Source organism: Rattus rattus, chromosome 18 (genome assembly GCF_011064425.1).
Source record: "Rattus rattus isolate New Zealand chromosome 18, Rrattus_CSIRO_v1, whole genome shotgun sequence".
In the NCBI taxonomy this organism is placed as follows: Eukaryota; Metazoa; Chordata; class Mammalia; order Rodentia; family Muridae; genus Rattus; species Rattus rattus.
In genome coordinates, this window is record NC_046171.1 from 10592386 (window position 1) to 10613413 (window position 21028).

General features: G+C 38.1%; 2 protein-coding genes across 2 annotated transcripts; one reads left to right on the top strand and one right to left on the bottom strand.

The window, feature by feature from the left end:
- Positions 1-5273: 5273 nt before the first annotated feature.
- Positions 5274-6305, bottom strand: LOC116887251 (olfactory receptor 2G3-like). Its single transcript, XM_032888818.1, has one exon. It carries the CDS (start codon positions 6225-6227, stop codon positions 5274-5276), a length of 954 nt encoding a protein of 317 aa, XP_032744709.1. The 5' UTR covers positions 6228-6305.
- Positions 6306-7982: 1677 nt separating this feature from the next.
- On the top strand, positions 7983-18594 carry LOC116887306 (olfactory receptor 10C1-like). Its single transcript, XM_032888886.1, has 2 exons — positions 7983-8042; positions 17635-18594. The coding sequence occupies exons 1-2, from the start codon at positions 7983-7985 to the stop codon at positions 18592-18594; spliced, it is 1020 nt and encodes a 339-aa protein (XP_032744777.1).
- The last annotated feature ends 2434 nt before the right edge of the window (positions 18595-21028 follow it).

Sequence of the window (21028 nt, forward strand, 5' to 3'; positions counted from 1 at the left end):
GTGTGTATGGCAGTATTACTGGGACACTTTCCCAGAGACAGGTTGCAGAGAGGATAATCTAGACACAGGTGAAGACAGAGTGAGCAAGAAAATGAAGAGAAAGGATATTAGAACATATTGACAAAGTTAGTACGAAGCCAAGCAGAGCAATTCAGTCAGAAGCTGAGAGAATCTGGACTGAATCAGTCACCTTGGAAGATTAGTCTATGGAGGCTGGAAGCTTTCAGGCCTAAGCCTTGGGATAGTGAGAATAGAGAATGGAATGCTCTGGGCTCAGCCCAAGCAATGTTTCCACACAGCTTGGGTACACCGTTCATCTTTTCTTATCATCTGAGGAAATAAATATAATTTGTATCTTTTATTTCATCTTACACATCAAGCTAAGAGTCAGTCATAAAGGGAAGCCATAGCAGGAACTCAGATCTGGAACCTGTAGACAGGAACTAAAACAAACCCCAGAAGCATGTTGCTTGCTGGCTTCCTTCTAGAATAATATTCAGGTATATTTCTTTAAAAAAAACAAAGGCTCATTTGCCTAGGAATGGTATCAACTATGTGCTCTTGGTCCTCTTCCATAAAATAAAACCAAGAAAATTCCCCACAAATCTGCCCATGAGTCAGTATGATAGAAGCAACTTCTCTACTTAGGTTCCTTCTTCCCAGGTGTCTCTAGTTTGCTTAAAATTGACAAAAACTAATTAGCACAAATATTCTCCAGAATAAATATAATTTAGCACAGAAACTATGTCTCAACTAATGAAAACTATCAAAATTATTTAAATGTCTATTCCGATCACCATGGCATAGCTAGGAAGCAACAACAGGAGAATCTTTGCAGTATTCACTAACAAATGACATTTGACTTATTCTCTCTTTTTCCTCTAACTACCCCTTAGTGAATAAAATTACAATGAATGAGCATAGTGTGTGTTAATACATGTGCAAAATGGTCTAAAACAAATTTAATTAACAAAAACAATCCTAGTTATTCAAAATAACAAAAATAAAGAGGAAATCATAATATAACAAAACCTGAGGAGTTAATAAAAAACAGTTCTAAGAGGGATGTTGATAATACCAGATGCCACCAAGGGACTGCAAATTCTGCCTCAGCACTTAAGTGTGCATATCGCTCTCACGCAAGACCTGAGTTTTGTTCACTTTGTTCTCATTGCATAGATTGGACAATTACAGTTCTTCTAGGGTGATCAATAGCTCTTCTGGCTTCTGTATACATGTGCACAAGTCACACAAATGCATTAATAAAGTAAAATAAATATTTTAAATGGATGCATCAAAAACTGGAGAAACAATCACAAAGACACTGTGAATGTCAAGTATTCATGGGTGAGCCCTCTATTTTGGTCTACTGATCTCTCTTGCTTTCTGAATACTTCACAGTGTCTCAACTCCTAGAACTTCGTAGTAATTTTAAATCAAAAGTGAAAGTGCTTTAATTTTGTTTGAAATGTGCCTATCTATTAGGATCTAGGTACCATTAATAGTGTTGGCTGTGTAAAAATATTGGGCATTTTGGGATCAGATAGAAATACTCAATATTAGGTAAACTCTATTGTAAATGTAAGTGAAAACACCAGCATATTAGCAATGTCACTATAAACAAGACAGTGCTATGAAAAATTACTCTGATCAATTTCAGTAATTGAGCTCCATTTTTAATGTTACTAATCAATTATTCAATGTAATATTTGAATGTCAATAAGACAAAATTAAAAATAATTGGTGTGACTTTTAGATTTAAGTTCACATGGCTTTAAGAACCACATTTTCTCCTTGATTTGCTCAACTTATAATTCTATAAAGTTTTACCTCTCACTTGCTTAGCCTAAGCAGAGAAAAAGAAAAAAACATGGATTTCACATTATTCAAACACTTAAAAAATTTTATAAAACTAACTAGAGGAGGCCGAATCTGAGAACCTCAGAATACATAAACCCTTTATAGTTTCTCTTGAGTATATATTTTATAAAAACAAAAAATATCTATAGGAAATAATGGTATAGTAGGTTGCCTTTTGTCTTAGGGTTTTACTGCTGTGAATAGACACCATGACCAAGACAACTCTAATAAGGACAACATTTAATTGGGGCTGGCTTACAGGTTCAGAGGTTTAGTCCATTGCCATCAAGGAACATGGTAGCCTCCAGACAGACATGGTGCAGGAGGAGCTGAGAGTTCTACATCTTTACACAAAGGCTGCTAGTAGAATACTGACAGCCAGGTCAAAAGTCTTATAGCCTACAACCACAGTGGCACACCTACTTTAACAGGGCCACACATACTCTAACAAGGCCCACCTCCTAACAGTGCCACTCCCTAGGCTGAGCATATACAAGCCATCATATTCCATTCCCTGCTCCCCATAGGATGGTTAAAACATGAGTCTATGGAGGCCATACCTAGCCATAGAATAATAAAAAAAAAGTATATTTAGTCCAATTTCCAAAGTCCCCTTAGTCTATAGCAGGCTCAACGATGTTAAAAGTCCAAAGTTCAAAGTCTCCTCTGAGATTCATCCAATCACTTAACTGAAATTCCCAAGGCAAGACAGGAAATTAGCTGGGCAAACTCTAAACATGTCCATGTCTGATGTCATTTCTCCAGCTCTGCCCTCTATGGCACTCTAGGCTCAGGTTGATCCACTCCATTGCTGCTGCTCTTCTTGGGGATCATCCCATGGTACTGGCATTTCCAATACATTGGGGTCTTTCACTGCAACTAGGCTTCACCAATACCTTTTTATAGGCTCTATTTATGATGCCAAGTCTCAAATCCTTTGCATGACCCCTTCAGTCCTGGGCCATCAAGTACTACTAAGACTGCACTTTCTCCAATGGCCTTCCATGGGCTCTCACAATGCCAATCCTCAGCTGCTCTTCATGACCCCTTCCTGCCTTCAAAACCAGTACCACCTGAGTGACTCTTACACATTACCAAGGACAGCTGCAGCATGAGGGACAACCTTGGCTATCTCTGAATACAGCTTCTTTGTGCTCTCAGAAAACACTTCTCAGATTTCACCTCAATGATGCTCTTAATCACCACTAATTTCTTAGCTCCAGCTCACCAGCATCAATTATTCCAATAATCCCTTCTATTCTGGACTATAAAGCCAGAGCCAAATGATGAAAGCTGCTGAGTTCTGCTGCTTCCTGAGGCTAGTACTTGAACCCCTTGTTACACTACATTATCACCAGCTTTCTGTTTTCCAACTTCTTCACTGCCTAAGTTTAGTTGTCCTAGAACTTGCTCTATAGATTGTGAACTCAGAGATCTGCATACCTGTCTCTTGGAATTAAAGGTGTGTGCCACCATGCCTAGACTTAAACTTTTTTTCACCTAGATCTTGCTTTGTCCCAGGCTGTCCAGATCTGCTTGGTTTTATCTCCTGGGATTAAAGGTGTGTACCACCAGCATGGATATAGATTTAGCTAGGGAGGAGCTTGCCCCAAAGTCCCACTTCCATAAGCTGCTATCTTCTAGAACACAGGATTAGGCTTCATTTCACTTCCTGGTGAAGCTTTAATACTCGAACCATATATCTTACGTTTTCCTTTCTCATCTTGCTGTACTTGTTCAAAATGCTCTTCACAAGACTTAATCAGAGGACAAAATCTAAGATGAGTGTCTCTGAGATTTTCTCAGTCAATACAACTATTCTGAGTCTCTTCACCTTGGCCTCAGGCATACTCTTCAGACAAGGGCAAAATGTAGCCAGGTTCTTCACCAAAATACCACAAAACAGTCTCTCTAGGCCACATATTCTCTACTGAAACCACTTGGGCCAGGTCCGAACAATTCAAATCACTCACAGTAACAAAGACTTCCACATTCTTACTAGTATAACTGATTAAGCCCCACTTAAAACACCCCACTGTTCTCCAAATCCAAAGTTCCCAAATCCACAGTCTTCCAAACAAAGCATGGCCAGGCCTATCACAGCAACACCCCGCTCCCAGTATGAACTTCTGTCTTAGGGTTTTACTGCTGTAAACACCATGACCAAGGCAACTCCTATAAGGATAACATTTAATTGAGACTGTCTTACAGGTTCAGAGGTTTCGTCCACTATCATCAAGGCAGGAACATGGCAGTGTTCAGGTAGGCATGGTGCAGGAGGAGCTGAGAGTTCTACATCTTCATCTAAGGATGCTAGCAGAATACTGATGCCCAGGCAGCTAGGATGTGGGGTCTTATAGCCCACAACCAGTGACACACCTACTTCAACAGGGTCACACCTTCCCTAATAAGGCCACACTTCCTAATAATGCCACTCCCCGAGCATCACACCTTTGTTACACCTGTTTCTTTTCTCAGACATTGACAATCATTGGGCCTTAAATGGATATTCATTTTTTAAAAATTTGGTATGATGTGGAAGAAGAGTGTTGATCTTTATCATTAGTGAGATTAATCATAGTACAAACACAAAGGCACAGAGAAGACTCCATTAAAAATCCTAAGAACAAATAACTCAGAATCCTACATCTTCCATAGGAAAATGTATTTGCTACAGACAGAATATTCCAACAAACACACACACACACACGCCACACACACACACTCCAAATGGTTTAGGCTCAAATTTCATGTCTGGTTTTGCCTGGAATGAATTGGATTTCTAACATCACATGATAAACATCACCTAATAATCTGAATACAGAAATCAAAGCCCAGGAATCACCATTCAATGGAAATATTTAGATAAAAAAAAACTTGAAATTTTAGTGAGAATCTCACTTGGCAAAAGCACCAGATATAAACATCAACAAAACTCCACTTATGAGACCAACTGGAGCAGACCAGTCAGGGAGAAACCAAGGGTGTATTTTAGACTAGGGCATTACCAAGGGACATTGGTCCAAGGATACAGGGAGCCTTGTTTCACTGGGTTCACAGAAATATACCACTACAGAATGCCTAGCTGTGAACATACTTTATCTTTATACAAAAGAGATAAACCAGTAGACATACTTAATCTAATAAGAGCCACAATTCTTAATAAAAGAGTGACCACTTAAAATAGAAAAGAATTGCAGGACTCTTGACAACAGCAAAAGTTGTTTTCAGTTTATTAGATAATCCGATTGTCAGGTCCAAACATCTCTGACTGTGATAATTAGGGGAGTGGTGTCCTTGCTTGCATCACTCCACAGAGGCCTGTGAGTTTAGTTTTGGAGTATCTGTGTCAGGGCTACCCTAGATAATTTCTCTGATAATTTATCGTTGTGAGGACAGACAGAACTGCGTCTCTACCTGGAAAGTATTTTCTTTCCAGGGCTGTTATCTTTTCTCACCAATCTCTTCAAAGCTCCCTTTACATCTTTGTTTCTTAAAGTGTAAATGAGGGGGTTTAGAGTAGGAATAACCACGGTATACAGAAGGGTGATAAACTTCCCCTGACTCTGTGCATAGGAGCTGTTAGGATGGATATAGACAGCGGTGCTTGTGCCATAAAATAGTACCACTACCAGCAGGTGGGATCCACAGGTTCCAAGAGCTTTGCCCCAGGTTAGAGCCGACCTTAACCTCATCAGTGCTTGGGTAATGCACCCATATGATACCAAGATGAGTGTCAGGGGAAGGAGGAGCAGCACCAAAGAAGCCATGAATAACTGCACTTCATTGGCGTGAATGTCTACACATGCTAACTTGATCATGGCAGGAACCTCACAGATGAAGTGATAAATCCTGTGGTTCCCACAGCGAGGCAGGCGGAGGGTGATGGTGCCCTGAATCAGGGTGTTGCCCACTCCGCTCAGCCATGCTATTCCTGCAAGAGACTGGCAGAGCCGTGGGTGCATAACGGTAGCATAGTGAAGTGGTCGGCAAACAGCAGCATAGCGATCAAAAGCCATAACTGCGAGGAGGACACACTCGGTGGACCCCAGAGCCAGAGACACATAAAGCTGAATAGCGCAGCCTGTGGCAGTAATTGTCTTGGCTGGGCCGTGGAGGTTCCACAGCAGCTGAGGAACAATGCTGGTGGAAAAGCAGATGTCAACGAAAGAAAGGTTGGTAAGGAAATAGTACATGGGCGTTTGGAGCGCAGAATCCAAACAGGAAACGAGGATGATCGCTGTGTTGCCTACGAGTGTCAGGAGGTAGGAGATCAGCACCACCACAAAGAGGATCTTTTCAAGTCGTGGCTGATCAGAGAAGCCCACCAGGATGAAATCACCGCCCGAGCTCTTGTTAATTGTCATCACTCTACTCACAAAAAGGAGGGCGACAAGTGCAGAAATACATGTTTGAATAAAGAGGAACGTGATGGGATCAGAAATTCATGAACCCTAAAGGTGAAAGATGATAGATGTTCTCTGGGGGTTTGAGGGGAAGCGAGACAGAGACAGAAACAAGAGAGAGACTTTCAGGAGTAAATCCAAAGAATACAAAATACCATGGAGAACCGTTTAGGTACAGAGCCACACATAGAACTACAAGCAATGAAGGAATGAGAGTGTGAGAAATAGTCTTATTCAGGGAAGTGGGCACCAATTAGTTAAGCAATTTCAAATGGTCAGTCCTAAAAACACACAGGAGTAACATTATACGGACTGAGCAGGATACACACACACACACACACACACACACACACACACACACACACACACATTAAATATATGTATACATGCAACAATTAATGAAAAAGGGCCATGGATTAGAAAGAGAGCAAGACGAATATATTGGAGGCTAAAGAGGAAGGAAAGGGAATGAGGAAATGATGTAATTATATTACAATCTCAAAAAGAAAAAAAATTGTTTCAGAAAGGCTCAGAGCTATAAAACAGAACATGTAGAAAACATCCAACAATCAATGATTTTCAGTTCTTCCAAGTTGCCTCAATTGTGCTTTCTGGAAATTTATCCGTTTCTTCCTCAACAGCACTTTAAAGGGAGATTGCAAATACATATAAGGTCTTGGTAGGTATCCAATTGTGTCAGTAGGAAAAGCAACAAAGATGCATTTGGGAAAAAAATTAAAGGACATGATACTCTACTTCTCTACCTTAAGTGTGTATTTGGAGGGTATTCTAGTTCCCTACCTTAAATCTATATTTTTATAAACACCACGCTAAGAGCGAAGTGCACAACCATAATGACGTAACTGTTAGATATCATGCACGGGTTGTTTTCCTGCCAGAATTTTTCTTACAATATGGAAAAGGCAGTCTGGAGTGTTTTATCAGTCAATATAGACTACTCTTGTTTGTTTTGAATAATTTTAGAACCTCATAAAATTATTTTAGGCTTGTGCATTGTATTTTTAAGTCACAGTAACTATGACTCAATTTTTCACCTCACTAGCTCTCCCTTTATTCTTGTGTTTTATAAACTGTTTTCCATATTATTGTAACTTCATAATGTACAAGCAATAGAGAATATAAGTGCAATGGATTTCTTAGTTTATTTAGATTATTTATGTTTTTGTATATTCATTATACATAGTACTGTGCTACATAATAACATTTTCATAGAAGAGTATCTTATATCTCAAGCGAAACCCTTAATTTCATTTTTTATTTGATTTTTATCAAAGACGTTTCATGATTTTCCTAGATAGGAAGCCTTATAGGTTATCATTTTTCTTTTGGGTATAACTCTTCATTACTTGACCTATTAAGGCCATAAGAATAACATGAAAATAGGACATTCATCGACATAAAATTATTTTGAGAAAAAATCAACTTCGCTCACTATCAATTAATTCAAGGTTCTGCACAATTTTATCCTCCTTTCTGTTTTCAGAAGATATTCCACTTTTGTTACTTCTTGCCAAATCAAGTTTTAACTTCTTTTGTCACCCTGTGTCTCTTCCTAACACTATTTCAGTTATACCTACCAACTTCTATGCACATGTCAGTTCCTAGTTCCAGATGAAGGTCTTCCAAGCAGCACTGTCAGTCACTGAACATCCCTCCTGAAACCCTCAGTTGCTTTGTTTGTAACCATGTCAATTTATGCGTGAGCCCATTCCACAGAGCAGGCCACATGTTCTAAAAGAAGAGGGGAAATGCTTAGTGAGTACGATTTTTTTTAAAATCTCTGTCTTACTATTTAAAATGAATGATGATTTTTAAACAACAGAATAGACATAAATGTACTTTAATAAGTTGATATCTTTACTATATTATTAAATTATTTTTCCTACTTTCATCTCTCAACTAGCAAATGTTGTTTAAAGCATCTTTTAAATATGTGGTATGGTAAAATGTTTCTTAAATCACCAAATTCAAAGCTAACCCCCCACACACACAATATACCTATATATTGAAAAATAAACTTACAAATTGAAACTTTCAATTTAATTTATAATGCTTGAAGAATATGGGTAACATTGTCAAAATCACTATTCTAATTTCTCTCCAACAGAATCCACATATGAAATCCATTCCTGGAGTCTCCATACCATTCATACATATTTATTGAAATATTGTGTTTATTCCCTAACTTTGTGCTCTCCACATTGTTTAGTCAAGGTACTTAAATGCCCTTAGTCATGTGAAACCATACTTTAATATTATAATGCTTTAAAATAATATTTCCCAGATATGTTACTACTATATATTGTATTTTCAAATTTTTCCTCAGATATAGTCATCCTGTCCAAATGTATTTATTTAATTCAACATTGTTAGGATAGTAGAAGGCATAAACATCTTAATTTATTCATATTTTAAGTGTAAGTATTTAATATGAAAATCACGTTTTTAATTCTCTATAGTTTCCAAAAACAAAATGATTCAAAGTCAAGGGGACATAGTTACCATACCTGTACATGAATGCAAATAAGCGTAGACCGTCTCCTCTGCACAACACATATATCCAACACTACCTCTGTATCAGGAAGAACACATTTTTAGTTCCTCAGAAGACCATAAACTTGGAAAGAATTTAAGAAATCTAAGTCATAGGGAAATCCTTCCAAATATAAAAGTGGTCTCTTTTTGTTTATCTTTTCTTTTTTCTTATTTAAGAACACAGGGATGTGTGTTCTTAAAAATTTAAGGTAACTGTAAAATATTAAGTATTTCAAACCCAATTTTATAATGAAAGTTAATTTACTATATCATTCAGAAATACTTTAAATGCTTAGCATGATAAAAGACATGTGAATTATTAGCTGAATCATTTAAAGAATGCTGACTTGGCAGTTGGTAAGAATAATATTGTTTTCTTAGCTAGAAAGTTTGTAGTACAGAGAGATGAGCAAAAGAAAAATGTATGGTTATTATTTCCTCACCTCTGAAACGTTTGTCCCCTCATCCTTTTGGTTACTTTCCCAGGCTGAGAGAATAAGGAGTTCCAGAAATAATAGATTCTGAAAATGAATCCAAGGCCAGATATCAGATGTGAGTGCTTTGCCCAGGACTAGTGGATACTAAAGTGTGTCACTGCAGCAGGAAATGATATCAGCCTAAACTGGGACCTAGGGATCCCTATATTCCTAATAGGGCAATTATCACCAGGCATGAGAGTGACCAAGAGCAAAATCTTCTGGGAACCTGCATTGTGATCACTGCTTCTGCACAGTTAGGTCTTTACTCTGAGATGTTTCCAGGCTGTCAAGTCATATTCTTGTCTAGGATCCTAAAGAAAATGAAAATAAATTTCTCACTCTGAGCAAGTCAAGATTAAAGACCTGATTCTGATGAAGTAATTGCCTTTATTGACATAATCTGTAGTCTGCATATAATCAGAACATAATTTAAAGGTCCTCTAACCTGAATATAGGTGATTATATTGTCACAGGGATGGATTTTCACATGTAGAGACTGTTGGAGAGAAATAAGAGTAGCTATTCTGACAGTGTTATCCATGTTTTTCAATTTTTATAAAAGGTTCTGTGGTCAATAAGTTGAAGAGGCCTCACATATAAAGATCTTAAAAACTCACAAAGTTCATTGGTAGTTCTTTCAAATTTACAAAGGCAAAGCAGGCTAGAGTTGCTTGAGAATACTTTCTTCCAATTCATCCACCTAAAAGCTTTCTCTTGGGTATTATGTCTTGATAACTTATATAAGCAAGATATTAAGACAAATGCAGAGAGACATCATTAATGAAGCATTCATTTAAGAATAGAGAGGGCAAAGGCTTGTTGACATTAGTCATAAATCAATCACAGCAAATAAACATACAAACAGTATGGGTTTCATGAAGACTATGGACATGAACACAGATAATTCTCTTGGTGATAACTTTCAGAAGATCTGAAAAAGAAGGCTAGGTTCATTCTGTGCCATATCTAAAAAGAAACTGAAAATTTCATATATAACATTATAAAATTTTATATTATAAAATATATATAAACTGCTGTGTTGACCCTGTCTTTATGCCTCCAGAGCAGGGTTGGAACATCATTAGATCAGTGTTATATAGGGGCCAAGTTAGCATTAAGTCTTTAATGCAAAAATGCTTTTAAATAAGCTATTAGGCACTAGGAAATTTTGATTCATTAAACAATAGCTGTTAGATATGCTGCTGGTGCCCTGGGTTCTTGAGTGAAAAACTATACTGTCAAGTTTAATGTCAACTAGACACAAGCTGTAGTTATTGGGAAGAGATATCCTCTATTGAGAAAATGAGTCTACCAGATTAACTGTGGACAAACTTGTTCTTTATTTTCTTGATTAATTGATGTGGGAAGACCCATCACTTTATGAGTGTTGTCACCTCTTGACTGGTGGTCCTGGATACAGACTGAGCAAGCCACTAAGCAGCAGTCCCCAATGGCCCCCTGGATCAACTCTTATTTACAGATTCTTGCTTTGCATTCCTTCCCTGAATTGCCTGGATGATGTACTGACAAAAATTGTAGGATGAAATAAACCTCCTCTTCCCCATGTTGCTGATGGTCCTGGTGTTTGATTTTAACACTCGGAACCTAACTAAGACAAAGAATTTAAGCCGTGCAACCAACTGGATAGCTATCATGTCAAAAACAGATGCTGCAAACACTGATGCCTTGAAGCCACAGAAAAACTACATCTGCTCACTCTTGAAGTAGAATATCAGCTCCAGAAAGGACTCTGTCAGACGTGGCTGCCTCAAACAATTTAAGTCAGACCTTCAGATCAGAAGACTTGATAAACTTCAGATACTATTCGTTCTTAGATGTTCTCAATTAAGGCCATGGTGGAAAGCCCTTCCCTGTCAGCCTAAGAGGAGTCTCATGATTAATTCAAAATCAGTTCATCTCAGAATTTCCTCTCAGGACTGCATTTGTGTGATGGTGAAAATTTGTGAAAGTTGTATGTTCTCTTGAATTTAATTGTAGGAACTTTCAAATTTACTTCCTGGTCTTTTCAATGAGTGACTAGTCTCTCAAAAGTTTCTTGTTGGATGCCAAGTGATTTTTGCAGTCTCTGTACTCTCCTTCTTCTGATTTCTAGTTTGATTATACTATTATGTGATATAATAAAATGAATTAATTTTATTCTTTTATGGCACTATTTCCCTTATGTCATAATATGCCAATGTCCTAGAAACAAAAGCTGTCAAAACTGTTCAATGTAGAAACACAGGATCTGAATTTTCCTAAAAATAGTTGTGTAGACTAAATCAGTGCTCATGCTGTATAATCCTGGAACAGATGAGATTTTTGTGGGTCCTGACCCAGGTTTGCATACTAGTGGTATCAGGGTGCTCAGAGAAGCTAGGGATCAGGGTCTCAGGTGGTGGTGGGTTTGGTTGGTATAAAAATCTCAGGAAATTGTATCAGAACCGAAATGACAGAGCTGGTTTACATAGGTCACGGCAGGGTAAAGTGGAAGAAAAAGGAAAAGGGACAAAATGCACTTAATTTACCTATGCAGACCTGATTGAAGACAGGCAAATGTTAATGACAAACCAAACACAAAAGCTCTCTGGAGGAGGCAGGAACTTTCCAAGCCTATCAGTTAGACTGACAGAGGGCATCATATTTTTTTCTGAGTAGCCTGTTCACTGGTAGGGAAACAGAAGCCTAACTGATGCTACCATGACACGGCCTTAGTCTATATGGGGTTGAGTAGGCCCAAGCCTTATTTGAGTAGAGAGTGACCCCACCCTTGCCATGCTTTCAGGAAGGTGTCTGGGGTATGGGCATCACTCTAAGATTCCTTCATCTGGCTTGAGAACCCAATTTTTAATGGATTCTTCCAACCACTTAATAAAGGATAAATATTAACCCTCAAATGCTTCCAAAAGATTGTAGAACATGGACCACCACCCTCTCTTTCTGTTGTCCAAATCAGGTCAATATTATCTCCTTTGGTGAGGCCAAACAGACCTCTCATGAGAATAAAACTTAAACCAACATCACTGTAGCAAAGATGAAGCAATAACAACAAAAATCATCTATAACACAATAATAGAGACAGAATACAGAAGAATAGTAGAACAATTTACAAACTATGTGATTTTTATTAGAAATCAGTATGTGTATATATCAGTTACATAATTATTACAGATGATGAAAAATTCATTTCATAAAATCCAAAATATTTTCATGATTTTTTTAAAACAATAAATGATAACTTAGTAACAGAAAGAAACAACCAGCATCGACAGCAAACCCACAATATGATGAAACACACTATGTTGTGACTGAAACTTTACTCAGCTATCACTAACAAGGTAAGAATAGAATATTCATCACCTTAGAAACTCAGAGTTCCTAGGCATGAACAACTGCTGTGGTTTATAAGACTTATTCTCCAGGAGACCATATGTTGGATCTTTGTCATCAGTGTGGCAATTTTGATTCAATAGAAAGAGGTTTAGCTTATTGGAATACCTCCTTGTGGATGGAATGTTACAATGTCAGATGTTCTGTGACAGAACTATTTCTCAGGAGAAAGGGCTGTTGCAGAATTTAGCTCTTCTGCACAGAGCTATTGTCCTATCCATAAGGACTCTCAGGAGGGCAATGAGAAGCAATGAGAAGCCTCCTGCAACTCACCAGTGAGAAGACATGGTGAGTCTCCTGGGGAGAGTGAGAGGAAAAGGACTCAGAAGACAGAACAATTTTTTTATAATATGTTCATAGCTCATAGTTTTCCAGGAAAGGAGAATATGCATATAGTGGGAATAGTAAAGTCAGTGTGTGTGTGTGTGTGTGTGTGTGTGTGTGTGTGTGTGATACTGGATACTGTCTTGAAGGACATGTTGCTCTCTCATGAGACGTACAATCTTCTTGATGTCAGGCATGGTTTATGTCTGCAACCAAAACTTTTCAATACAATGTAGAGATGAATATGGAGATAGTGTGGGTTCCCTGTATGCTGTAAGGTGAGGATGAACAGAAACCCAGGAGTGGCTAATCAGAATTAGAAACCACTTTATTATCTCTTCATATACTGTGATTTGAGGTAAGTGTCACAATTAATTTATCAAGAGTAGGCCGGGTAAAAGTGAACTGAAGTATATACAAGGACATCAGATACTCAAAACATTTTTCTGTTCCTGTTATTCTAATTAGTTATTGTCTCTTTCTTTGAGGGCTATTAAAATGTATGCAGACTCCTCCATCCCTCTCAGAAAACTGTTATGTATTGTGTTAATGATTTATTTCATAGTAAATTAGAATTCACTTATTACTGTAATACTCAGGTTATACAGTGTATTGTAATCTAGTCAAGTGATCCCACTTGTGTTTCTGTTGTGTTGAGCTAAAGTGTCACTCAGCTGCATAAATGATACTAGGTGAGTGAATGTAGAGAAACTGGGAAGTTAGGGGTGAGCCTTCTGATAATCTTTTCAGAAGCAATGTACACAAGTTGTGTGTGCTGATAAAGAATTTTAGAAGTAGTCACCATATAATAGTGAATATGAACACTTCCTGAGAGTTTCTATAGTCAGACACTGCAGTATTTCAGAAACATTTTCTAACAGTGTGAGGTGTCCTTAAAAGATCAAAAAAGGTACTGAACCTACTAGTGAACATTTCTACACTTTTGACACCAGGGGAAAACAGTGGGTTTTTTTTTCCACTATACCATTCACAAAACAAAAAGCTATGTAGAGTGTGCTCCAGACTATGTAAGGTATCATGCTAAGCCAAGATAGTAAGATATTTTGCGTCATCTCTTGCATATGTACAGTTGCTCAAAAACCACACCTTGTGGTAAAAACTTTCAGAATCTTACTAGTGCTTAGTGCATACTTGACTTTTATAACACTGAAGCTCTATGTATAAAATACTGATTATTGATAGGAAACCAGTTCATACAGCTCAACTAGAAAGATGGTGAGGATTACATCATATGGTGCTAATAAGGAAATAGTGAGCCCAAATTTTAGGTCAAGAAAATGTAAGAGGTGATAGGCAGATGGGATTTCTATTTCAGAGTGTTGTGACACTTTTCTCAAGAATCTTGATACTCTTTCAGAGCAAATCATTCTTATTACACAAATTGAAATGAAAATATAACATTCTGGGTCCAAAGGTGAGTTTCAGAAAGTTTAACTGATAGAGGCAAGACCACACTCTCTAACTAGACAGCTATCTCTACAAATGCAGAGACTACTAATGAATTACAAGGTGCTTAAAAAATATTTCGGATTGAAAACTAGCCATTTGCTCTGTTGGCTTTTTAGGGGGGTTGTTTATTTTTTTGTTTTGTTTTAATTTATTATTGTACTGAGGAATGTTTCTAGTACATTAAAAATAAGTATAAAATGAATCACAAGAGAATTATCAGCATTTCAGCATTTTTTTTACAAGAGTGGAGTCCACTGAGAGGCCCAGTAAGTACAACAGATTTCCTGCTTCATACTTGTCAGAGACTTAAGTCAGTCCTGTGTTCTCTATCCTTATATTTTTAAAACTTCTGCCTGAATGGGTGCATATCTAATATAATAGGTCCAATAAGCTATTATATACATCTACATCCCCCTAGGATAAAAATTATGTATGGTTTTTGTTTTGTTTTGTTTTGTTTTGTTTGTTTGTTCTTTGTTTTCCATTATCCCCAATAGCAAAATAATCTTGTGATCAATTAATGAATAGAAACAAATAGTATGGATTATGGTGTGAAATTGCCCAAATTAGAGTGTACACAAAGGTAAATCTAAAGTGGTTGTGGGTAGATACACATACATGTTCTTGTCCTGTGTAGCTGATAAGCATTCAGCACCTGATCAACTTAAGTGATTTGGGAAATTAACTTAATTCTCACTACAGCAACCTCATGGGGAATACATTTTTTTCCAGTCCCTTTTATAAATGACCAAATGGAGAAACAGAGTGTGAACAAATGCTGTTACCCTGTATCGCTGTTTATACTAACATTGAAACTCATACACAATCTCCCAAGAGTGATCCCTTGCTCTACACTATTGTGCTTCTCTGAGTTTGTGTTTCTGCATAAATATACAGGCACATGTATGTATTTTCATGTCTTATATGTGTTTATAAACATAGCATGTTTATTTATAATGATTTTGAAATACTGAAGCCCACATTTGACTTGTGGATCAAACATGAGCTGATATACTCACATTCAATATAACATAACCTGGTGATATTTCATTATATCAAGTAAAGAGAGGGAGGGCCTAACAGGCTGGTGATATCTCCTATTCCACCTTGTCAGAATAATATGGTGCATTCAGATTTTTGACAGAAAAAGCAAACTTCAGCAAAGACACATACACCCCACAAACAGTAAGGGTCATTTGGAAGGGAAAATTATCAGACTGGGAGAAAAATAAGTTTGCTCCATCTCCAATTTTTGAGGGACATGAGACTGAACTTCAGAGGATATAATGGGAAGGGACAGGCAGAATACCTAAGGAGTCAGAGTTAGCTAAACACTGGAACTTCTCATTACATGAGAACTCATGGATTGGTAAAGATGGCAAACATAATGATAAGAACATTGAAATCCATACTTAGTCTCTGTATAAGGCAACAGTGTGAAAGAAATGAGAAGTAGTCACCACCAGAGTGTGAAAAACAGAGTGTAACTGTAGGCCGAAGAGGTGGATGATTTACAGAAAATAGACAAAGCTATGCTAGAACTTGAGGTTTTTTTTTTTTTTTTTTTTTTTTTGAAAGCAATCAAGGAAGCACCACGGTAGCTGCCCTGTGAGAAAATGAGCAAAGAGAAACAAAGTGCATAGATACTATGTGTACAGAAATACAGGTAGTTTGATGGGGCTGTCATGTAAGATCTGTTGAGATGGAAGGTTCGGAAGAAGTGTCTATCAAGCCAGGCACCATAGCCTGCTCCTAGATTTCCAACACTCAAAAGATTAAGGCAGGGAAATTATGAATTTTTAGTTAGCCTGGACTACATACCAAGACCCGATCTCTTCTACTCTAAAAAAGAATAAAAATAAAAAATAAAAGATTCTTTATTCAACTCAATGGCCTGACTCATAGAATATCAGGAATAATATTAAGAAAACAGAAATTTCTATTGGATATCTTTTATTTAAATTTCAAATATTATTTCCTTTCCCAGTTTCCTTTCCATAACCCCCCTATCTCATGCCCCTCCCCTTCTTCTATAAGGGTGTTCCCCCTCCCCAACCACCCGCCTTTCCACCTCCCCTCCCTAACCTTCCCCTATATTGGGGGGTACAGCCTTGGCAGGACCAAGAGTTTCTCCTCCCATGGTGCCCAAAGAGGCCATCCTCTGCTACTTATGCAGCTGGAGCCATCGGTCTGTCTATGTCTTTGGGTAGTGGTTTAGTCCCTGGGAGATCTAGTTGGTTGGTATTGTTCTTATGGGGTTGCAAGTGCCTTCAGCTCCTTCGAAAACAGAAATTTAATGTTCAAGCAATGAGATACTCTTACTAAGAAAACATGATGGGAACTACTATGTTACACAAATCAGTTACCCTGTTGAAGTTTGTGGTATGAAGGGCTACGGTTGTGTTTGGTTGAACGCATATCTCTCCCACATCTCAGTTTATGCATTTAAAGAAGCTTCTCTGACTTCTCTTCTCATTACTGTTCCGACACCACCACATGTCCTGCCTTTAATTCTGTGCATGACAGAAATCATTTCTTTATTGAGTTGTTATTCAGTTTTACTTACCTTTCACAAAACTATGAGTCTTACTTCAGGAAATGATAATCTTAATACCTGTATCTAAGCCCTAGCGAGAGCCATCACAGAGTAACCTGGGTCCAATACACACAGGGAATGGTGTAAGAGACTGTATTTGAGGTAACAGGAAAGCATAGAGACAAGTGGATAGATCAGCTTTTCTGGGTAACATTGATAACTAGTTAATGAGAAGAATGGGTAGAAAACTGAGCTACAATTAATGTTTATGCTTTCTTATTTGAATGATAGCTTACACGTGTAGCTCAATTCAGACCCACGGTAAGTCTTCTGCATGAGCGTCATTGTGCTGGGACTACAAGTGTACGCCATCTTCTGTAAATCCTTGTACACTTTGACAGTGCTCAGTACACTTGGGAAAATCTCCTGATGCAAACAAAGAAAGTATTAGATATGCAAACTTGTGAGGATGAGTCATTGTTTCTAAGCTTTGATTTTCTGACTGTAGAGAAAGATTCTGTCTCTGATGTAATTTATGTTCTTAAAATAATAAAAGGATTAATTTCCCCCACAGGCAAGAATGGTTCTAATGATTTGCTGTCCTTTCTTTCAGGAGATGAGTGTCAACTGTTCTCTGTGGCAGGAGAATAGTTTGTCGGTCAAACGCTTTGCATTTGCCAAGTTCTCCGAGGTCCCTGGAGAATGCTTCCTCTTGTTCACTCTCATTCTTCTCATGTTCTTAGTATCACTAACAGGAAATGCTCTCATAGCCCTTGCTATTTGCACAAGTCCATCTCTACACACCCCCATGTACTTCTTTCTGGCCAACTTGTCTCTCCTGGAGATTGGCTATACTTGCTCTGTCATACCCAAGATGCTGCAGAGCCTTGTGAGTGAAGCCCGACAGATCTCTCGGGAGGGATGTGCCACACAGATGTTTTTCTTCACATTTTTTGGTATAACTGAGTGCTGCCTATTGGCAGCCATGGCCTTTGACCGCTGCATGGCCATATGCTCCCCACTCCACTATGCAACCCGAATGAGTCGTGAGGTATGTGCCCATTTGGCAATTGTTTCATGGGTAATGGGATGCACAGTAGGTCTGGGACAGACCAATTTTATTTTCTCCTTGAATTTCTGTGGACCCTGTGAAATAGACCACTTCTTCTGTGACCTTCCACCTCTCCTGGCACTTGCCTGTGGAGATACATCCCAAAACGAGGCTGCCATCTTTGTGGCAGCAATCCTCTGTATATCTAGTCCATTTTTGCTGATCATTTATTCTTATGTCAGAATTCTCGTTGCAGTGCTGGTGATGCCTTCACCTGAGGGGCGCCACAAAGCTCTTTCCACCTGTTCATCTCACCTACTTGTAGTCACACTTTTTTATGGCTCAGGATCTGTTACCTATTTGAGGCCCAAGTCTAGCCACTCACCAGGAATGGACAAACTCTTGGCCCTCTTCTACACAGCAGTGACATCCATGCTGAACCCTATCATCTATAGTTTAAGGAACAAGGAAGTCAAGGCAGCACTGAGAAGAATTCTGGGCCTGAAAAAATTCTGTCAATAAATAAGTAACAGAACCATGCAAAGCTGCTAGTTAATAAAAATGTGCAAAGAGCCAGATTAAACAAAGAAAAGCTGGTACATTCTTCTGTCTGCCTTATTTTAAGTCTCTTTGTAATTTTGAAGGTACCTCTGTACTCAGCTCTATTTTCTAACTGCTAATTCTGAAATGAAATCAAATACTAAAAAAATTCAAGTAAAAAGTGCAAGACTGTAGAGAGATTTTCCTTTATGTTTGTCCAGGATGTCAATCTAAATTGCCAAGTTATATCTCAGAAGCCTTACAAATTCCAGACACTGGTGTCCCTATGATTTCTGTTTTTTATTCAGACATATCCCACATGACTCTTTATTCTGTAGTAACTGTATAAAGGATCTTATTTCAGTAATGTTTGTATTTTTATTAAATAAAGCTACATACCACAACTTTCTGAGTTCTTTTGTGACCTATACATCCCAAAAATGTATAAATATTACCATACACTGAACTGTCTAGATTTAACATGATTTGCTTTAAATATTAAATAAAACATAAAAAATATTTTCAAGAATTTCTATGGAAGTTTTTCCTCTTTTATTTTATTCACTACCATCATCATCATTATTGTATTCACTTTACATCCTGCTCATTGCCCCCCCCCACCTAGTCATCCCCTCCCACAGTTCTTCCCTCAATCCCACCTCCCCTTCTCTAAGTTGCTTGGATCCCACCTGGGAGTACTCCAACCCTGGCACTTCAAGTCTCTGTGAGACCAGGCAAATCCTCTCTCACTGAGGCCAGACAAGGCAGTTGAGCTAGAAAATCACATCCCACATGCATTCAACAACTTTTGGGACAGCCCCTGCTCCTGTTGTTCAGGATCCACATGAATACCAAGCTCATATCAGTTACATATGTACAGGGAGACCTATGTACAGCCTGTATATGTTCTTTGGTTGGTAGTTAAGTCTCTGAGAGCACCAACGGTCCAGGTTAGATGATTTTGCTGATCTTCTTGTTGTATTCCTATCCCCTTACTAGCTGCAATCCTTGCTCCTGTTTTTTTCATAAGAGTCTCCAAGTTCCATCCATTGTTTGTCTGTGGGTGTCTATGTCTGTATGAGTCAGCTGCCGATGGAGCCTCTCAAAGGATAGCAATACTTCCCAACCCTGTAAGCTCCATTCTGCCCCTATCTCCAGCATACCAGGCAGATGATCTTAATCTTCTTCCACACTCACCTGCCTATCTCAGATCCAACTTCATCTGAATTTTCCTGGAAATATGCCAACCTAGCCTGACTGTGAAACAAATAGTCCAATGAAACAAGTAGGTAAGGTTCAGATGTTCACATTCTCTCCTCTTCTCCATAGCCAATCATCTGTCTCATTCCCAGCTCTGTAGCAGATTGCCTGTTTTGACCTCTCTTCACGCTCTGTCCCTGTTCCTAGGAGACTGAGCTTATCATGGTAGAACAGCATGCTTTCTTCTTTTGGGCCCTCTCTTCCCCTCCCTCTAAGCCCCTCCCCATTCCTGAGTGTCAGCTCCAAAAACATAGAAACATATTTTACTTCGAACATGTAGTAGTCACACGTATCAGGATCACAGAAGAATTTCTTACCAGGAAAAACACATGCACCACACTCTCCTAAGAAACAGAGAAGGAAACAGAAACCAAGGTACAAAATACCCACCCAGCACAAACAAGACCAGATATCAGCACCCAGAATTATAATCTTCCATGGAATTACAAATTATTGTAAAAAGCAATAAATAAAAGTCAAGATAACATGTTTCTGCAGTTCAGCAACTACCACAGAAGGTCTTGTGTATTACACTGTAGCTGAAACACAAGAAAAAGACTTTAAGACGGACTTTATGATTAGTATAGAGGTCCTAGAGGGAAAATGAATAAATTTCTTAAAGAAATCTGTGAAAATGCACAGTGGAAGAAAACAAGTCAAGTAGTTCAAGACCTGAAGGTGGAAATAGAGCCAATAAAGAAAATCTAAATGAGGAAAATCAGGAAATGAAAAAGTTAGGAACTCAAAGAGGAACTTAAGAGACAACAGAATACAAGAGATGGAAGAGAGAATCTCAGGCATTGAAGGCATCATAGAAGAAATCAGTCAAAGAAATATTAAATCTAAAAAGAATCTGAGCACAAAACATCCAGGGGATCTAGATCACGATGAAAAGAACAAAACTAAGAATAATAAGAATAGAGGAAGATGGGGAGAGACTAGAATAGGAGGATTGAGTGGAGAGAGAGAGTGATGAGAGATGAAGGAGAGAATATGGAGAAAGACAGCTAAAATTGAGGGCCATTTGAGACCCCATACATAAGCCTCTAAAACCTAATACAATGGAAACTTCATATATATATATATATACATATATATATATAATGGTTTTATAAATGATATCACCAAGTAGTGGGAAAGAAAGATGGCCCAGATG

What these genes read in the sequence shown, in the direction of transcription:
- LOC116887251 (XM_032888818.1), bottom strand. Translation starts at nt 6,227, where the DNA reads ATGACAATTAACAAGAGCTCGGGCGGTGATTTCATCCTGGTGGGCTTC.
- LOC116887306 (XM_032888886.1), top strand. Translation starts at nt 7,983, where the DNA reads ATGCGTGAGCCCATTCCACAGAGCAGGCCACATGTTCTAAAAGAAGAG. An exon ending in AAGAAGAGGGGAAATGCTTA is followed by an intron (nt 8,043 to 17,634) that starts GTGAGTACGATT and finishes CCTTTCTTTCAG; the next exon opens with GAGATGAGTGTCAACTGTTC.